At 41.9% G+C, this 19,795-nt stretch overlaps 1 protein-coding gene across 1 annotated transcript in view; it reads right to left on the bottom strand.

Moving 5' to 3' along the window:
- LOC110159334 (glucosidase 2 subunit beta-like) overlaps positions 1-19,795 on the bottom strand; it is a 384,952-nt gene that overhangs the window by 65,281 nt on the left and 299,876 nt on the right. The window contains 1 exon segment of the mRNA XM_020923884.2: positions 3,885-3,956. Coding sequence (XP_020779543.2) covers positions 3,885-3,956 — 72 coding nt within the window.

Raw genomic sequence — 19,795 nt, 5'->3', positions numbered from 1 at the left:
TTATATCAGCTTCTCCAAAATAATCGCAATAAATACTGTACCGTGGGATGCATATTGTGATAATATCGTACCGAGAGATTTGGATATCGTTACATCCCTAGAAAACAAATTACGTGTACTTGTACTGCAACCTACGACCTATAACATCAACAGCTTTTGATGAAGGTTTATGATCCTCAGAGGCCACCGTACACGCTCAAATAAAGTCTATCTGCAAACCCGTCATGAGCGGCTTGCATATAACTTCTCATATTTTACATATTGTGGGCTTTTAAATCCTTAACCCACGACAGCTGATGTAGAATTACAATAGAATCCTTCGGTAAAAGGTGGGGCTAAGGCGAATTATAAAAGGAGCAAAATGTCAGTGTCGAATTGCGTTTGAGTAATTGTAGCCTATGAGAGTTTCGGATGACTGACGGTTAAGGCTAATGAGAGAGGGGAGCGGGACGGTGAGAGACATCCCATAATTATCACCTCAAATCAAGAAAATTCACAAGACAGAAAGTGAAAAAACAAGACAAAATGACATACGGAAGTTGTTATCTGATTCTTGAGATGATGGGAGGGTGGGGGACTGTAAGGGTGTCTGATTATACAAGCAAGAGTTGGCAGTTAAGTGACAGTTTCAAAGTCTGTAGGTAGAAAATCAACATTCCCAATTTTATACGCAATGCAAAACATTTAGAAAAATACAGTTAAAGTGGCTGTAACGGATTTTTTGGGGATGTAGTTGAGCAAAATCTGTTTTTTCCCAGTACAGATATATTGTATAAAGTTGTATGGTAGAAATGAGGCTGCTGTGGGCTGTTTGAATCGAATTATAACAGGTTTTGTTGTCCGAGAATCAGGAAATGCACTGTTAGCATGCTGGTTATTCTTAGCATTACTTTAGGATCTGAAAGTTGTAATGAAAATTAGGAATATGTTTGGACTAGGGTTGGAAAATAATGGAAATTTTGCATTATGTGATAAGGCTGTAGTTTTTTGACTCAATAATTTCTGCTATAACAAAACAAATCAAATACATACTTTAATTTACTTGTGAAATTAAAATAAATAACATCCCAAAAATTTGAGCAGATATTATCACTGGGTTTTTTATCAGCTAAATGTATTATTATGATGAATTGGAAGGAACGTAAACATACGTGTTTTGACATAGACAATTGGTACAAAGACTTTTTGGATTTAATTTCAAATACCGTATTTTCCGCACTATAGGGCGCTCTGGATTATAATACGGAGTTTAAACGAAACACAACAGTTTGATGAATCTGTGCATTATTCGTTCATTCATTTTTCAATATAAAACCAAAAATAAAAAAACGACAAAACAACTATTTTCTTCATTATTTGTCTCAAAGACCAAAATGAAAAAACAAATAATGAATTATTTTTTTCAGTTTTCAATTTTGTGTTTAAATGAAAAATGGAAAAAACGGATAACGGGACGTTTCCCGTTTACTTGACTTCCGTGACTGTGATGCCGAACTTTTGCGCCGCATATAGACAGAACCAGGACTGATCCAGGTCCGGGACCACACCGGGACCAAAGCACGACTGAGACCGGGACCAGGCTGGGACCAGAGCCAGACTGAGACTGAGACCAGACCGGGACTGAGACCAAGACCAGGCCAGGATCAGACCGGGACCAGACCGGAAGCTCGAAACTGAGGCTCGGACCCTGCGGAGGCTCGGAGTCAAAGCTCGGACTCCGCTCTGGTCCTGGTCTGGTTCTGGTCTGTTCCCGGAACTGGATCAGTCCTGGTTCAGTCTGTATGCAGCGCAAAAGTCCAACATCGCAGTCAAGGAAGTCACGTAAATGGGAAACAGCTGTAATCCGTTTTTTCCATTCTTCATTTAAACACAAAATCAAAACTGAAAAAATGAATTGTTATCAGTTTTTTCATTTTGGTTTTGGAGACAAATAATGAAGAAAACAGTTGTTTTTTCATGTTCTTATTTTTTGTTTTATATTAAAAAATGAATGAATGAATGATACACGGATTTAGATGGCTCAGTGGGACTTTGTTTGGCGTGTTCACAGTGACTCAGTTGTTCAGTTGTGTCTAGAAGTGGCACATTGCACTCGCTTTTTTGGTTTGTTCCTCCGTTCCATTTCTCGTCCACTTGGAGTGATGAGTGTGACTGTGGGTGTGTTTCGCTGTGCGGTCATTGTCTGCTCTGTGTGTGTTTGCGTGTGCTGCAGGTGGTGCAGCTTTGTAGTTTACTGAAGTCCTGCTGTGACACCCGAGTGGATTCATGTATAGGGCGCTCTGGATTGCGGGGCAGTATGGTGCAGAATATACGGTCCACTGTCGGCCCATGTACTGTGGCAAAATCCCATTTGGACAGAGCACAGTAGTAGTAGACAATAGAATTATATACTGTTGGACATCATGAAAATGTATGTATATGTATGTGTGTATATGTGTGTACTGTACATGTAAGTGTCTTTTGGCGTGGCCCAAAAAAAACCAAACAAAAGATATAAGGGAACAGATAATACGTAAATACACACATCCAAACACTGCATTTAGAAATTGTACAACACACAACCCCCCACCCAAGGCCCTTTTTTTTCTTCTTCTTTCTTCGTCTCTTCTTTTTATTTATTTATTGTTCTTTTGTTGTTGTGTCTTTTTTTCTCTCTCTCTCTCTCTTTGTATGTGTTAATCTTATATTTTGTTATGTTTATTTTGTTATTAATATGTTGGGTATCCATTCTCTCAAATATTATAAATTATAAATAAGTACATAATGGAGACAAAATCAGGAGGCAAATTTTGGACTTAAAATCATAATAAAATCAGCTTTATTTAACATATCCTTTAAAAAAAAAACATTTTCATCAGCTGGAGAGCCTTGATATTATTGCAATATACTGATTGTGCTGCAATATCGATTATTGCGTCATTCAGTATCGCAAAATCGATACTTTTGCGATGCATTGTGCAGCCCTAATTTGTACCACTGCAAACTGTTACAAATGAACATAGTAAAATTCAAGTACGGCGACTTTAAAACACTGCTGGCATTTCCATCTCTGTGTCACTACCACCACAGTCTTGGCACTAGAAGAATGGAAGAAGAAGAAGAAGAAGAAGAGGGAAAAAAAAAAGATCTTGTGACATCTAAAGGTGTGTTTCTATGGCGACTGAGCGGCATCTTTCATCGCACACGGGCATTTTGATGCACAGTGGCCTCCAAGTCCGGCACATGCAGTCCCGAGGGGGAGGTAAAAACGTGTGTGTACGTGTGCGCGTGCATGTGTGTGTGTGAGGGCGGAGGAGGTAAGAGGGTAGGGGGGGTCTAATCCTTCAGATGAAATTGAAACCTTTCTCGTTCCAGGAAATACAAGTCCGGCACCATATGAAACGCTAGCTCGGATTTTCCCCATTGATCAGAAGGTATTAAAACTATAACAGTGATCTGCTGGCAATTGATTACAGGTCACATGAAGCCTAACGCAGATTGAATAACCATAAAAAAGTCAATAGCTCAAATATTGGTTTCCCGGCGAACTTCAACGGCGCTCTGTACCGATGATTGAGGGCCGTCTTAACAGCTGGGATTTGTATCAAGTCCATTACAGAAATGAGAAAAGCTGTCATTTAGGGACATATCCGTTTACACAGTGAAACTACTCCGAAACGCCACTTTGTATTAGCGCCGTGAATGCGGACGGCCTCTAAATGTCAAAGTGGTCTCGCTGTTAGCCTGTTCAAAGAGTTCATCGCATTGTGGACAGAAATGTTAACAAATTCAGCAGTTTGGGCCATTATAAGCGCGTGTAGCTGTAGTGACAATAGTGACCCGGTCGTTTAATATTGAGCAGGATTCAGATTGGGCACAAAGGAGGAGAGCCATTATGTACTTACCCTAATGAGACCTCTGTACCTGCGGCGCTCCTCTGTGTCGCTTGATTGAACGGGCAAAGGGTGTAGGTGTATCTGTGGAGAACAAAGAAAAGCAATGTACAGATTTTTAAAAAAACATTTGGATCTTTGAGGATGGGTTTACGAGAGAACAACAGCACAAGATGAATAATGAGGGAAGTACAACCTGGTTTAAAAGTTCTACATTACACAACAGGTGTGTCAAAAATGTTGTTCCCTTCTCTAAAAAATACCTGGAGTTGTGTTTTGTTTCATTTGCAATAATTGAGTAATCCTGTGTTATTAGTCTGTATATAACGGCAAAGCTCAAAATGCTCAGTTCCACCTCGTGATGTCATGTGTAATTTTCAAGTTACCAGCTTAAAAAACAACTATTCTTCATTATTTGTCTCCAAAACCAAAATGAAAAAATGGATAATGATTTGTTTTTTCAGTTTTTCGATTTTGTGTTTAAATGAATAATGGAAAAAAAAAAGATAATGGCTATTTCCTGTTTTTGTGACTTAAACTGAGATGCCGGACTTTTGTGCCACATATGGACTGAACTAGGACTGAACCCTGGACTAAAACAGGACTAAAACAGAACTAAACCAGGTCTAAACCAGGTCTAAACCAGGTCTAAACTAGGATTAAACCAGTCACAGTCCTGATCTCAGTCTAGTTCTGGTCCTGGTCTCAGTCCCGGTCTGGCCCCAGTCTGGTCTCGGTCTGGTCCTAGTCTCAGTCTGGTCCCGGTCTCAGTCCTAATCTCAGTCCTGATCTTGGCCCGGTCTGGTCCCGGTCTGGTCCCAGTCTCTGTCCTGATCACCTGAAAGTCTACACGGACGCACCTCTGGGCCCGTCCCTACACTTAGTCCTGGTTCAGTCCTGGTTTTGTCCTGGTTTAGACCTGGTTTAGTCCTGGTTCATTTAAACACAAAATCAAAAACTCAAAAAACGTTATCCCTTTTTTAATTTAAAGTTTTGGAGACAAATAATAAAGAATTTTATTTATTTTTTTCTTATTTTTGGCTTTATTTTGAAAAGGAATGAACAAACGATACACGGATTATTTGTGATGAGAAAACATTTGGATATGTATAGGCACTTTAAAGGTGCACTATGTAACTTTTCTGCTACTGCTTTGCCAAGAATGTTTCACAACAAGTCATTATCAGGCTTATTGAATTACACTTTTTTTTTAAATGATCAATAATGTAAATATAAATTCAAATTAAGTAGCAAAAATAGCAAGAGACAGGTGTCAAATAATGCATAATAATAGATGGCAAAAATGAAATATAGACAGAGTGTATATTTAAGTCAAGTCAAAACTAAACCAGGACTAGGAAGAGAACTAAACCAGGTCTACATCATGACTAAACCAAACAAAGACTGCACTACAATGGATCATTCTACTTGTTCATGGAAAACATGGCCAAACTTGCTGAGGTATTCCAGATGAGTATTACTTCTCTCTCCTCAAATTTCAGACTAGATTTTATGGCAAATTCTGACTTGTTTCAATATTTGGAGAATAAACATATTTCATGTAAGACAAATTGTTAAAGACTTACACATTTTTGGCACGTTGCAAAAACAAACTGTAGCCTCAACCAAAATATTGCACTCAAGCTACTAGTTGTATAAATATCAATAATCTCAAATCCAAGATGGCCACAGTTTTTTTTTTTTCCTTCCCCCCACTAGAAAAAGACAATTTTAATTTCACACATTGTTGCCTTCATAAACAGGGCACGGCTGATTGCGTTCATATACCCTCAGATGTACCTCATTTGCATTGACCTTTGTGTTATCTTTAGTGAATCATTTGTCCATAAGCATCGTCTTTTCATTCGACCTCACAATTCCAGCAGGCTAATTGAAAATAGTGAGTGCCCCAGTACAGATCTATTGTATAAGCAGCTCTTGAGGTCAAAGTATGTCTGCTGCGTGATTATATACCACTCTAATTATTAAAAAAAATGTTGCTGTCTGGTAATCAGGAAGTGTGAATAAGCATGTTGTTATTGTCATGGCAAAACTCCGAACTTGTCTCAGAGAATTGTGAAAAACTCTTTAAACTCATCACGGTGAATAATTAAGATGCTCAGAGGAGGAATAACGACAATAGATGAGTTGGTAGAGTTTTCGTCCTCTAAGCTGAAGGTCGGAGGTGTGATTTCAGCTTCCAAACATGTATATTGCTGTTGTGTCCTTGGGCAAGACGCTTAACCCACCTCGCCCCGTGTCTGTGTACACTGGTGTATGAACAGTGTTGGGAGTAACGTGTTATAAAAGTAACGAATTACTGGAGTGCATTGCTTTTTTGCAGTAATATAAGGCATTACAAGGGTTAAAACTGGTAATATTTTACTCGGTACAAATGTCAGTAAATGCATTTTTAACCTGGATTGAAGTGGTGGGTTTTTCGTTCTTCTTCATACAAATTCGCTAAAATCACTGCGATGTCAGCAGTGGTCAAACGCCATCATTACGGTTTTGAATGTCAAGGCAGGCCCGGAGGTGTGCCCGCGTAGACCGTCAGGTGACCGAGGGCGAAAAGACCGGCACAGAACTCCACACTCCATGGAGTTAATCGCAGCCAACGCTCAATCGTGCTTTGTGGACACCCTGCTCCACAGGCTCTGGGTTCTCTTAGGGCTGGTCCTAGATTCCAAGTCCTAGTCCAAGATTAGTAATGGTTTAGACCTTGTTTGGACCTGGTTTAGACCTGGTTTAGTCCTGGTTCAGTTCTGGTTCAGTTCTGGTTTGACCTGGTTTAGACCTGGTTTAGACCTGCCTGATTTAGTCCTTGTTTAGTCCTTGTTTAGTCGTGGTTTAGTCGTGGTTTAGTTCTGGTTTAGTCCTGGTTTAGACCTGGTTTAAACCTGGTTTAGTCCTGGTTCACCTGGTTTAGACCTGGTTTCGTCTTGGTTCAGTTCTGATTCAGTTCTGGTTTGACCTGGTTTAGACTTGGTTTAGTCCTTGTTTAGTCCTGGTTTATTCCTGGTTCAATCCTGGATTAGACCTGGTTTAGACCTGGTTCAATCCTGGATTAGACCTGGTTTAGACCTGGTTTAGTTGTGGTTTATTCCTGGGTTAGTCCTGGTTTAGACCTGGTTTAGTCCTGGTTCACCTGGTTTAGTCTTGGTTCAGTTCTGGTTTGACCTGGTTTAGACTTGGTTTAGTCCTGGTTTAGTCCTGGATTAGACCTGGTTTAGACCTGGTTTAGTCCTGGTTTAGTCCTGGTTCACCTGGTTTAGACCTGGTTTAGTCTTGGTTCAGTTCTGATTCAGTTCTGGTTTAGACTTGGTTTAGTCCTGGTTCAGTCCTGGATTAGATCTGGTTTAGACCTGGTTTAGTCGTGGTTTAGTCCTGGTTTAGTCCTGGTTCACCTGGTTTAGACCTGGTTTAGTCTTGGTTCAGTTCTGATTCAGTTCTGGTTTAGACCTGGTTTAGACCTGGTTTAGTCCTAGTTTAGTCCTGGTTCAGTCCTGGTTTAATATTGTAATGTAATGAATTACTTTGAAATGACAGTAACAAGTAACACATTACAGTTTTGAAGTAACTTGCCCTTCAGTGTGTGTGAATGGGAGAGTGGTTTGTTGATGTAAAGTGCTATGAGTGCTTTGAAGGTGGAAAAGTGCTTTATAAGAATTTGACCATTTTACTTTGGACCACTGCAAATAGTTTAAAATAAACTAGTTCTGTTTTTCACATATTTTTAACACAGGAAAAATCAGCTACAGCACTTTTAAACATCCAATATGAGCTTTATGCCATATTATAATGTTTTTACCTCATTGAAATCAAACCTGGAGTTGTGTTTTGTTTCATTCACACCCGTTCCACCTTGTGATGTCATGAAGAGGTCTAAGTTAACAGCTCCTTTTACCTTTATTTCAGTAGAAATTGGCAATTCCTGGACTGAAATCATCCAAGTGATTCTAGTGAAGGTGTATGGCGTTTAAAAACACAGTGGAGCACTTTCTCCAGCTAAACTCAGACAAGACAGAAGTCATAGTGTTTGGCCCACAGAAACAAAGAGACAGTGTCAACAGTCACCTCCAGTCTCGCTCTAAAACCTTCAAATCACGTTGGAAATCTAGGGGCAATAATGGATCAGACTTGAACTTTAACAGCAACATCAAATCGATAACATCTGCAGCCTTTTACCATCTAAAAAACAGCAAAAATCAAAGGTATAGTGTCTAAAGCAGACTTGGAGAGACTTATCCATCTATTTGTCTCCAATAGGTTAGACTACTACATCTTGCTGCGGGCATGTCCTGAGCTAAATACTTCCATCCCTCAGGCCTCGGACAGAAACCGCAACATCAGAGAGACACTGAGCACCCTGTTTGGCGAGCAGGTCAAAGAAATCACAGGCACTGACAACACCAACATGAATGAGGACAGTTACAGAAATGGGGATCGACTTAAACGCCTACACGTGGCAGCAAAAGCCGTCTCAGCCTCAACGCTCAGGTGATCCTGTCCCAAAAGTGAGAACCGAAGAAGTACAGCTGCCCAGAGACACCAGGTACACTCAGGCTCAGCTGCGCTCAGGATACAGTCGGTTCTTGAACTCTTACCTCAGACGGATTGACACTAAAATCACTGACACCTGTCCGGAGTGTGGCCGGACATCTCACACAACACAGCACCTCTTCACCTGCCCTCAAAGGATCTCTGGATCTCTATGTACAGACCCCACAGGAGAATTCAAGTCAACACAGAAGACGATGATGAAAGACGGCTCGAGTTACAACTACAACTACAACTACGTCCTGCTTACTGGTCTCTTCAAATGAACTGTGAGACGCTGCAGCTCAGGTCCTGACTCGAACCAGGAAGTACAAGTCCTGTGCTCAGGTCTCTGCACTGCTTCCTGTGGCTCAGAGACTTTAAAGTGACTCTGCTTGTGTACAAATCCCTCCATGGCCTAGCACCTAACAGGACTGAAACAGGACTAAAGCATGACTAAACCAGGACTAAAACAGGACTAAAACAGGGACTAAACCGGGACTAAAACAGGACTAAAACAGGACTGAAACAGGACTAAAGCATGACTAAACCAGGACTAAAACAGGACTAAAACGGGACTAAAACGGGACTAAAACAGGACTAAAACAGGACTGAAACAGGACTAAAGCATGACTAAACCAGGACTAAAACAGGACTAAAACAGGACTAAAACGGGACTAAACCGGGACTAAAACAGGACTAAAACAGGACTAAAACAGGACTAAAGCATGACTAAACAGGACTGAAACAGGACTGAAACAGGACTAAAACAGGACTAAAACGGGACTAAAACGGGACTAAAACGGGACTAAAACGGGACTAAAATGGGACTAAAACCAGGACTAAAACAGGACTAAAACAGGACTAAAACGGGACTAAAACGGGACTAAAACAGGGACTAAAACAGGACTAAAAACAGGACTAAATCAGGGCTAAACCAGGACTAAACCAGGACTAAAACGGGACTAAAACAGGACTAAAACGGGACTAAAACAGGACTGAAACAGGACTAAAACAGGACTAAACCAGGACTGAAACAGGACTAAACCAGGACTGAAACAGGACTAAACCAGAACTGAACCAGGTCTAAACCATGACTAGGTACCTTTGTGACATGTTAGTGCCATATGAACTATCTCGCACTCTGAGGACATCAGAGACCGGCCTTCTGCTGGTGCCCAGAGTCAGGACTAAACATGGAGAGTCAGCATTTCAGATTCATGCAGCTAAAACCTGCAAGTCTTCCTGAAGATCTAAGACAGGCCTCTACTCTGACTCTGTTTAAATCTAGACTCAAAACCTAGAAAGATTTTCATTCTGCACTCTTCTCTTTTATTGAATGTCTTTCTCTCTTTTTAATGTTATTATGATTGTTTGTTTTGATTTGTTTGTATTTTAATTAGGGGTGTAACAATAACCAAAATATCGTCATATCGTATCGTCAAAAGTCTCTCAGTAATATCGTGGGCCATCACAATATATCAAATCACAAGTTTCTTTGCTTAACTTCATTGTTATGGTGCAGCAATAGCTAAAAAAAAAAAAAAAACAGAGAACTACATTGACCATGATCCTTTGCTCAATTTTGGTGCAAACAACATGACGAAATAACAGTTCTAAGCACTTTTAAGTCTTAGGCTGCGTTCAGACTGCAGCCTGAAGTGACCCAAATCCGATTTTTTGGCCTCAATGTGACCTGTATCTGATCTTTTAATGACAGTCTGAACGACACAGATCAGATTTTTTCAAATGTGACCCAGGCCACTTGGATATGTGCTCCTGAAACCGATACATATCTGATCTTTTGACATGCAACTTCAGTGTGAACGGCCAAAGCTCATCATCCGACCTACACATTATCAACAAGCCACAAACGTCACTATTCTGCGCTGAAGTAGGTGAAAATTGTTAATGAACTCCATGTCACTGAAGCAAAGCACATCACCACTCACCACTCTTGGCTACGTCTCCACATCCACACGTTCCTTTCAACGGACGTCGCTGCCGCTGCCCCACAAAACACCACGGCCAAAAACCTCGTCCTTCTCCTTCTCAATCTCCTCCTTAAAACAAGTAAGTTGTTCATGTTCTGGCTCCGGTACGAGAGGAACTTTAAAATCTCCAGGTGCTCAATGCTCGCGTCCATGTTTGGACAACTTCCGTAAACACAGAGCACGCTCGCTGCGGTTGACATCGTTGTGTGTCCAGTGCACATGCGGGACACTTTTGGTCCATTTAATGTTCACACTGGAGATCACATACAAGTCGCATTTAATTGGAAATGTGAACGACATCGGATTTCACAAAAAAATCGGAATTGAGCGTTAAGCCCTGCAGTCTGAACAGAGCCTTAGTTCTTTGGATTAAGTTTTGTCAAGGCATTTTAAGAGGAAAAGTAACATATTCACAATTCTGTTAGCCTCCACAAAATATCACAATAAATGTCCGTGAGATTTGGATATCGTTACATCTCTAATTTTAACGCATTTCTCATTCTGTAAAGCACTTTGAATTACTTTGTATAGCACAATTCGTGCACAAATAAACTCGCCTTGCCTTCCTGTATTACTGCACGACTGTGTTAAACGTGTGAATGAAACAAAACACAACTCCAGCTTTGTTTGTGATGCCGAAAACAACATTATAACACACGCCAGAAAAAATCGTGTAATCCGGAGCCTTCAAAAGCGTCCGCGTCTTCACCCATCTCTCCACGATTTCACGTTATTACTACCAACACTGACTGTCTGCTAATGGCTGCTCCGAACTGAACTTTCTCCAGCCGAGAGATTTACCAAAGCTACCAATAATCTCACTCTCCTCCGCTGTCAATCAAACGATGAATCTTGAGACGTTAGCAATTAGCCGCGCGCATCTTTGTACAATATTTGCTGAAGAGAGCCGCCAGCGCCAGAGCCGGAGAAACAGACTTGATCAAAGCGCCTGATGCCGGGGCTGACAAGGGGGAGAGGCGGCCGGGCGCTTTTCCTTGACATTTGAACCATTACAATGACTGCGCCGAAAGATGGAGGGATGCTTCAATGAGATTTGGAGAACGAGATGAAGAAAGAAAGTGGGTGAGCGAGATAGTGCCGGGCGAAAGGATACAAATGGTGTAAGTGGAGATGTACGAGAGAGGGAGGGAGGAGAGATGAAGGAAAAGAGGATAGAGAGATGAGAGAGGGAGGATCGGAAGAGACAGGGTGGGAGGGAGGAGAGATGGAGGAAGAGAAGGAAGGAGGAGAGAGGGCGTGAGAGCGGGAGGGTGGAAAGGAGGGAGGGGGGAGTGAATGAGTGAGAGGAGGAGTGAAGAAGGAAGGGAGGGTAGTGGAAGCAATAAGGAAGAGCAGGTAGGCATGGAGGAAGAAGAGAAGGAGGGAGGAAGGAGGGAGGAGGAAGAGAGCGAAGGGAAACAGGGAGGGAGGGAAGTGAGGGATGCAGTGAGTGAGAGTGGAAGGAGAGGGGGAGGGACAAGGGGGAGAAAGAGAGAGGGAGAAGGGAGAGAGAGGAAGGAGTGGAGGAGATAGAGAGAGAGAGTGATGAGTGAGAGAGCAAGAGGGAGAGAGAGGGAAGAGTGGAGGGATGAAAGAGAAAGGGAGGGGCGAGGGGGAGAAAGAAAGAGTGGAAGGAGGGAGATAAAGGGAGGAGTGGAGGAGACAGAGAGACTAATGAAGGAGAGAACAATGGGGAGAGAGGGAGGAGACAGAGGGAGGAGTGGAGGAGATACAATGACGAGTGCGAAAAAGCAAATGGGAGAGAGGGAGAGAGGCGAAAGGGCGGGACGAGGGAGAGAAAGAGAGGGAGATAGAGTGGGAGAAGAGAGAGAGGGTGGATGGGAGGAGGTAGAGAGAGAGAGAGAGAGAGGAGAGAGAGGAGAGAGGAGAGAGGGAGCAAGGGGGAGAGGGAGGAAGGAGAGAGAGGGAGGAGTGGAAGAGATAGAGAGAGTGATGAGAGCAAGAGAGAGAGAGTGAGGAGAGAGAGGGAGGAGTGGAGGAGATAGAGAGAGTGATGAGTGAGAGCAAGGAGGGAAAGAGGGAGGAAGGAGAGAGAGGGAGGAGTAGTAGAGATAGAGAGAGTGATGAGAGCGAGAGAGCAAGGGGGGAGAGGAAGGAAGGATGAGAGAAGGAGGAGTGGAGGAAATAGAGAGCATGTAAGAAGGAGAGGAAAGGGGAGAGAGTGGGTAAAGAAAGAGATGGAAGAGTGGAGGAGATAGAGAGAGTAATGAAGGAGAGAGCAAGGGGGAAAGAGGGAGGAAGGAGAGAGAGGGAAGAGTGGAGGAGATAGAGAGAGCAAAGAAGGAGAGAGGGAGGAAGGAGAGAGAGGGAGGAGTGGAGGAGATAGAGAGCATGATGAAGGAGAGAGCAAGGGGGAAAGACGAAGGAAGGTGGGAGAGAGAGGAGTGGAGAAATAGAGAGCGATGAGGGAAGAGGAAGGAAGGAGAGAGAGGGAGGAGTGGAGGAGATAGAGACAGTGACAAGAGCGAGAGAGCAAGGGAGAGAGAGTGAGGAAAGAGAGAGAGGGAGGAGATAGAGAGAGTGACGAGAGCGAGAGAGGAAGGAGGGGAGAGGGAGGAGTCGAGGAGATAGAGAACGTGATGAAGGAGAGAGCCAGGGGGAGAGAGAGGGAAGCATGGAGGAGAAGACAGAGAGCAAGGGTTTGAGTGAGAAGAAGAAAGAGAGAGGAACGGAGGATCAAAAGAGGAGAGGAGGGGAAGATGAAAGAGAGGAAAATGGTGAACATGAGAGACAGTGGGGCTGTAAGTGATTGGCTGATGCGTGCAGTGCTCACAGGTTGTTTGTGGACGGCATTAGGGGCTTTAAGGCTTCCTCTCTTTCATGTCGGCGGCGGTTTGACGGGGATGCCCTATTAAAAACACACCTCTCCCGACTGCGCCGTGAGCACGCAGACACAAAACACTTTAGGATCGTAGCTTTAAAAGAACTCACAAGAAACGCAGTCAATTATGTAACTCAAACAATGACCTTTTAGAGACGGGCTGCAAATGATCCTCGCTTTATTATGTAGACAGTATATTTCAAGCTGTTCTAGTCATTTGTAAGAACTGTAGGTAGTCTCGAACGCTAAACGGGACACGATTCCCACGAGGGCAGACAAGGCACAAGACAAGATGAGATTTTGACATAATCTATAATACATAAATGACACTTTGTATTTCACAATTTTCGTCTCGTCATTTTCTATGTATTTATTTTGCTGTCATTGTGTCTATGGAAACGGTGGCTTCTCAAAGACGCAACTCAATTTTTATTTTTTTTGTTTGTTTGTGTCGAATGTAAACACACACAAGAAAACAAAATAAAGAAAAATTAAAAAAAGGAAAAAGTGACAACTCAAGCTAATATATTCTAGAAGACTTGGAACCAACGATGATATTAAGGCTACGTTCAGACTGCAGGGCTTAATGCTCAATACCGATTTTTTTGTGAAATCCGATGTTTTTGCGAGGTCGTTCACATTTCCAATTAAATGCGACTTGTATGTGACTCCAGTGTGAACATTAAACGGACCAAAAGTGTCCCGCATGTGCACTGGAGACACAACGACGTCAACCGCAGCGAGCGTGCTCTGTGTTTACAGAAGTTGTCCAAACATGGACGCGAGCATTGAGAACCTGGAGATTTTAAAGTTCCTCTCGTACCGGAGCCCGAACATGAACAACTTACTGTTTTAAGGAAATTGAGATGGAGAAGGACGAGGTTTTGGCCGTGGCGTTTTGTTGGACAGCAGCAGCAACGTCCGTTAAAAGGAACGTGTGGATGTGGAGACGTAGCCAAGAGTGGTGAGTGGCGATGTGCTTCACTTCAGTGACACGGAGTTCATTAACAATTTTCGCCGACTTCAGAGCAGAATAGTGACGTTTGTGGCTTGTTGATGACGTGTAGGTGGATGAATGCGCTTTGTCCGTTCAGACTGAAGTCGCATGTCAAAAGATAAGATATATATCGGTTTCAGGAGCACATATCCAAGTGGCCTGGGTCACATTTGAAAAAATCGGATCTGAGTCGTTCAGACTGTCATTAAAAGATCAGATACAGGTCACATAGGGGCCAAAAAATCAGATTTGGATCACTTCAGGCTGCAGTCTGAACGTAGCCTAAAAGTAAGGCATTAAAGGTGAGCACATTTTAAGTAGTTTTGTAAAATAAAAATATATTAGGGGTGTAACGGTAAATGTATCTGCGTCGAACCATTTCTGTGCGGGACGGTTGCACAAGTGAGTTTTTGTGAGTGCTCAATTTGTGTGTGTTTACATTCTGCCACTACATGTGCAGCTACACAGAAGGCTCGGCTCTTTAATTTTCACGAGGGAACTTGTCCGTGTGTGGGGTGGCAGTATTTCCCACAGCGCTTTATAGTTAGGGCGGCCACCTGGACTACATCTCTCTAAATCACGTGAATAATTGCAAAACTACGGCCGTCGCTCCCTGGTCCTCACTTTTACACTTACCCACCACCCCAAGTCTGCACTTACGCCAGACATTGTGGACGAATTTTTTTTCTGGCTAAAAATATGAAGATTGAGTAAAACTTCATGCTGGAGCTGCTCTGTGAAAAGTGAAAGAAATCTACTTTTTATAATATTTCATACATTTGTTGCTTATTTGAGAATATTTTATTTACTTATTAGTATTACCAAGCAGCACTTTGCATTTATTTTATTTTCAGATTTGTATAATGTTAAAACAAATTGCTGGCTTCATAAAAACACAAATAAACAACAAGCAGTATGGGTTTTGTTCCCATACTGTACTGAAAATGAACTGAACCATGACCTCAAAACCAAGGTACGTACTGAACTGTGATTTTTGTGTACCGCCACACCCATAAAACAGAGTCATATATTACACACAATTGACTCTTGTGAGCTGTGAGTCACGTTATAACGCTGTTACCACCTCAAAAACATACCTGGAGTTTGTTTGTTTTGTTCACACGTTTGTGTAACTCTTATTAGTCTGTCTATATCTCCAAAGCTCTCTCCTGTCCCCCCAACTTGTGATGTCATTTAGTGGTAGTTTTCCAGTTAAAGGGATAGTTCAGAATTTTTTGACATAAATCTGTATGGCATCCCCGTCATCAGTGTTGTGCATTCACACCGTCCGGTGAGCCGAGATACTGGCCCGTTTTGGTGCTGAGGAAAGTAGTTCGGCAAGTTGTGTGGGGACTGTATACTAAAGCGTTTTTCTTCTCAAAGCAATATTTGTTCAAAAGAGTGATACATTTGCATCACAAAACCATCGTCGCCAAAAAAGTCAGATCTCATAATCGCTTGGCGCTATTTTCTCTCCGTACGTACCACTGCGCGCGGCCGCCAGGTGACAGCCGGATCCATCACTTTCTTCAGTTGTTCGGCAGTGTTTACATGCGCAGACCGCCGCCACGCGAGAGAGCTAACGAGAGAGCTAGAGCCATAAGTATATGAGCTTGTATAAGATACATATGAATATATCTAAAAAATGGTGCGAACTCTTGATTATCCAGGCTGTAACAAGAAAAATCTGGCTGAATCTCCACGCACATTTCACTGTTTTCCTGTCACGGACTTTGCGCTGAGGAAACTTTGGCTTCTTGCCTTTGGCTTCAATGTGGAAACCAAACCAGGTAAGAACGAAGAAGTGCCGCTACGTTTACAAGAGAACAGGTTCAAGAATCAGCTGTAACTCTGTGTGCAGTAAATCACTCAGTGTCATATCACCAGTGAAGCTTCTACAAAACGTAACTTTATAAGTCGACTGTTATTACTATTGTAAATGTCGCGTACACTATTGGCAGCAGCTACGTGGACGTGTGAATGATTCTATGTTTCTGTTAGTCGTCCATGCTTCAGTCACAGTGGAGGCTCTATGTTCGCTGTATACGAGTTTATAAATGACGTGATGGTGATTGTCGCTCACTCGGTCTCTCACGGCTCCAGCTTCAACTTGTACCACTTCTCTGTCTTTTCTCTCTCTCTCTGCTCGTTCTAACTCCATCTGGTGAAATTCGGCATCAGTATATTCGGGTTCACAAAGATCTCCCCTTGGGTTTGTGGTAAAGGCAAAGTCTTTATTGTCGGTGTCATAATCTAACATTCCGAGCAGTAAACACAGTGAACCAGGCTCATATACTTCTGGCTCTAGCTCTCTCGTTAGCTCTCTCGCGTGGCGGCGGTCTGCGCATGTAAACACTGCCGAACAACTGAAGAAAGTGATGGATCCGTGCGCGGCTGTCACCTGGCGGCCCGCGCGCGCAGTGGTACGTACGGAGAGAAAATAGCGCCAAGCGATTATGAGATCTGACTTTTTTGGCGACGATGGTTTTGTGATGCAAATGTATCACTCTTTTGAACAAATATTGCTTTGAGAAGAAAAACGCTTTAGTATACAGTCCCCACACAACTTGCCGAACTACTTTCCTCAGCACCAAAACGGGCCAGTATCTCGGCTCACCGGACGCTTTCGGGGGTAAGTCGGTGTGAATGCACAACACTGATGACGGGGATGCCATACAGATTTATGTCAAAAAATCCGAACTATCCCTTTAACAGCTACCTTTTACCTTTTGTATAGTAGATCAGAAAATAGAGTAACAGCTCGTTTAAACAGTAGGTGTGGCCCTGGTCCATGGTCCACATGCTACTAAAATATGTTTTAAGAATAATGGAATAGTAACATATACAATAGGAAAACTTAATAGATTACAGCTATGATGCGAATATATCTTCATTCATAAAGCTATATTCAGAAAGAAAGCAAATTATTAGTGGAAAAAACATGTTCTATCAACATAAGCTGCTCATATATTTTTCTTATAGATTCACCTACATTTATTTATTTTTTCCTCCATAAAACCACAAGGGCACCAATGTTTATTTCAGTACAGTACAGACTAGATGTCTAGAGAACAGAGCTGGAGAGGAGCTATAATGGGTGAATTATGTCATCACAGCTGGCCCTGACCCCATCAAGGACATGCACCTTCTGTCAAGTATCCCATTGTAGCAACAACAACACCCCACCATACGACACTTACAGAGGACAACAGACACCATCCCTGCTGATCAAAACACAAACACAGCCAAATTAAATCCTATGAAAGCAATTTACCATGGAAAAACACTTTACAATAGCTGCACATAATGAAAATAACTATCAATAAACTGTTAGGCTTGATTATGAATTACCGTATTTTTCGGATTATAAGGTGCACTTAACATCCTTTAGTTTTCTCAAAAATCCGGAGCGCCTTATGTATTAATTCTGGTTGTGCTTATTTACCTCAAAAGGATTTTATGTGGTACACGGTGCTCAAAAATCTGTCAAAATGTTTTAGCGCGACTTTGGTAAGCTACGAAGCCACACCGCTTGATAGATTTGTGGAAGCATTACAGCTTTATTACAGCCGCATCAGCGCACAAGGAGTGAGTTGTTTTTTTGTTTTGTTTTGTTTCTGTAAAACGTAAATTACTCAGTGTATATTTGAGTCATCCTTGTAAGAAAAAAATAATAAATAAATAAATAAATAAAACTTATCCACTCACACTCACATTCACATTCATAATACACATTCACCAAGACAGAGAGGGAACGCCGGGCGAATTACATCACAATCGGCCAATGGATCGTGGATGCCTGAGGTAAGGGATCAGTCTCAAGTGCCGTCCGTTTGTTTTGCTTAATGTGCCTTATAATCCGGTGCGCCTTGTGTATGAAAATAGACGAGAGAATTCAGCATTATTGATATTGCGCCTTGTAGTCCAAAGAATACGGTAAGTCTTTCTTCATGCTTCATTAAAGTTGCACTGTGTAACTTCATCCGCCGAGTCTTTGTCTCCATGGAGAAGTTAGTGCTTTGAGTGGGATGTTCAAAAGTATGGCATTAATCTTCTATCTATTGATTGCATTCATTCCATTACAGGTGTTTTACTGTTCAAAAATATATTGAAAACATTATTACTGTTTGCAGATCTCCACAGATCTGACCCATAACTTCGCCTGGTGATTAAAGGTCTCATATTATGTAAAACTGACTCATATGAGCTTTAAAGCATTTTAGAGTGTTATTAACTGAACAAAACCACACCTGGAGTTCTGTTTTGTTTCATTCACATTTGTTTGAGTAATCCTTTAATATTAACTTCAGTTCAGTACAATGTGACATTTCTGAAATCATCCAAATGATTCTAGTGAAGGTGTTTGAAGTTTAAAAACACAGTGGAGCACTTTTTGTATAACCACTTGACATAACAATGTGAAACAACAGTGTTTTCTGTGGGAGAGAAGAGAGAAGAGTCTAGTGTGTGTTAAAAATGTGACAATGAAACAAAACACAACTCCGGGTATGTCATGTTAATGCCATACTTGTGGAACATTTTTGGTAAAGCAGTAACATCTCCACGGAGACAAGCAGTTGGCACCATAAAAAAGTGACTTAGGCAACGTTCAGACTGCAGGGCTTAATGCTCAATTTGGATTTTTTCGTGAAATCTGATTTTTTGCGAGGTTGTTCACATTTCCATTTAAATGCGACTTGTATGTGATCTCCAGTGTGAACTTGAAACGCCTCAAAAGTGTCCCGCATGCACATTGAAGGACACAATGAGTGCGTATACATGCACATCAATAACCCGGTTATTAGCCATATCCCGGTTATGTCAGTATTCGGGTTACTGCATATACATGCGCACTGAGAAACCGGGATACTCATATCCGCGTATATATGATCAAATGGAGTATCCCGGTTTCTTGACATAATCTTACAAATGTGCAGGCGCAAAAATTAACTTAAATCAATTTCATAAACCAGGAAAAATACAAACCGTGAGCTCCTTTAGCATAAGAAGCTAAGGAGCTACGAGATCTCCCACAATCCACTGTGCAGATTCTTCATTAAAATCTTCTGCATAAATAAACTCAACTTTACAACATATAAACCATAAACACTATAGAGCTACATCAGCCCGTTTGATCAAATAATTCAGCTGTGATCACATTTGTTTACGTTTTACAGAAACGAAACTTAAGACCGTTTGGCTAATTAGCATAAACTGTTAGCGGCGATAAAAACAACTCGCTCCTTGCGCCGCTGATGTGATCAGTTTCTTTTGGACTAAATGACACGACTCTGTGGATTATGTGTGTTATTTCTGTGACAGAAGAGGCGCTAATGATGGTAAGTGTGTTCCGTGCGTATAGAGTATAGGAGATAGTTCATGTTTTAGCTTTTCAGCGATCACATGAGTGCAGATCGTACGAGTGCAGATCGTACGAGTGCAGATCGTACGAGTGCAGATTATACGTGTGCAGGTTTAGCGCAGCTCTTTATTTTACAGTCATTTCACTCATTTGGTCACTTTATTTATGTTGGTCAATTTATTTATGTGA

The sequence above is a fragment of the Boleophthalmus pectinirostris genome, unplaced genomic scaffold (genome assembly GCF_026225935.1).
Source record: "Boleophthalmus pectinirostris isolate CB_2022bp ecotype Guang Dong unplaced genomic scaffold, ASM2622593v1 HiC_scaffold_20, whole genome shotgun sequence".
In the NCBI taxonomy this organism is placed as follows: Eukaryota; Metazoa; Chordata; class Actinopteri; order Gobiiformes; family Gobiidae; genus Boleophthalmus; species Boleophthalmus pectinirostris.
Note: the sequence above shows the minus strand (reverse complement) of the source record. Positions and strands in the feature narration are given on the sequence as shown.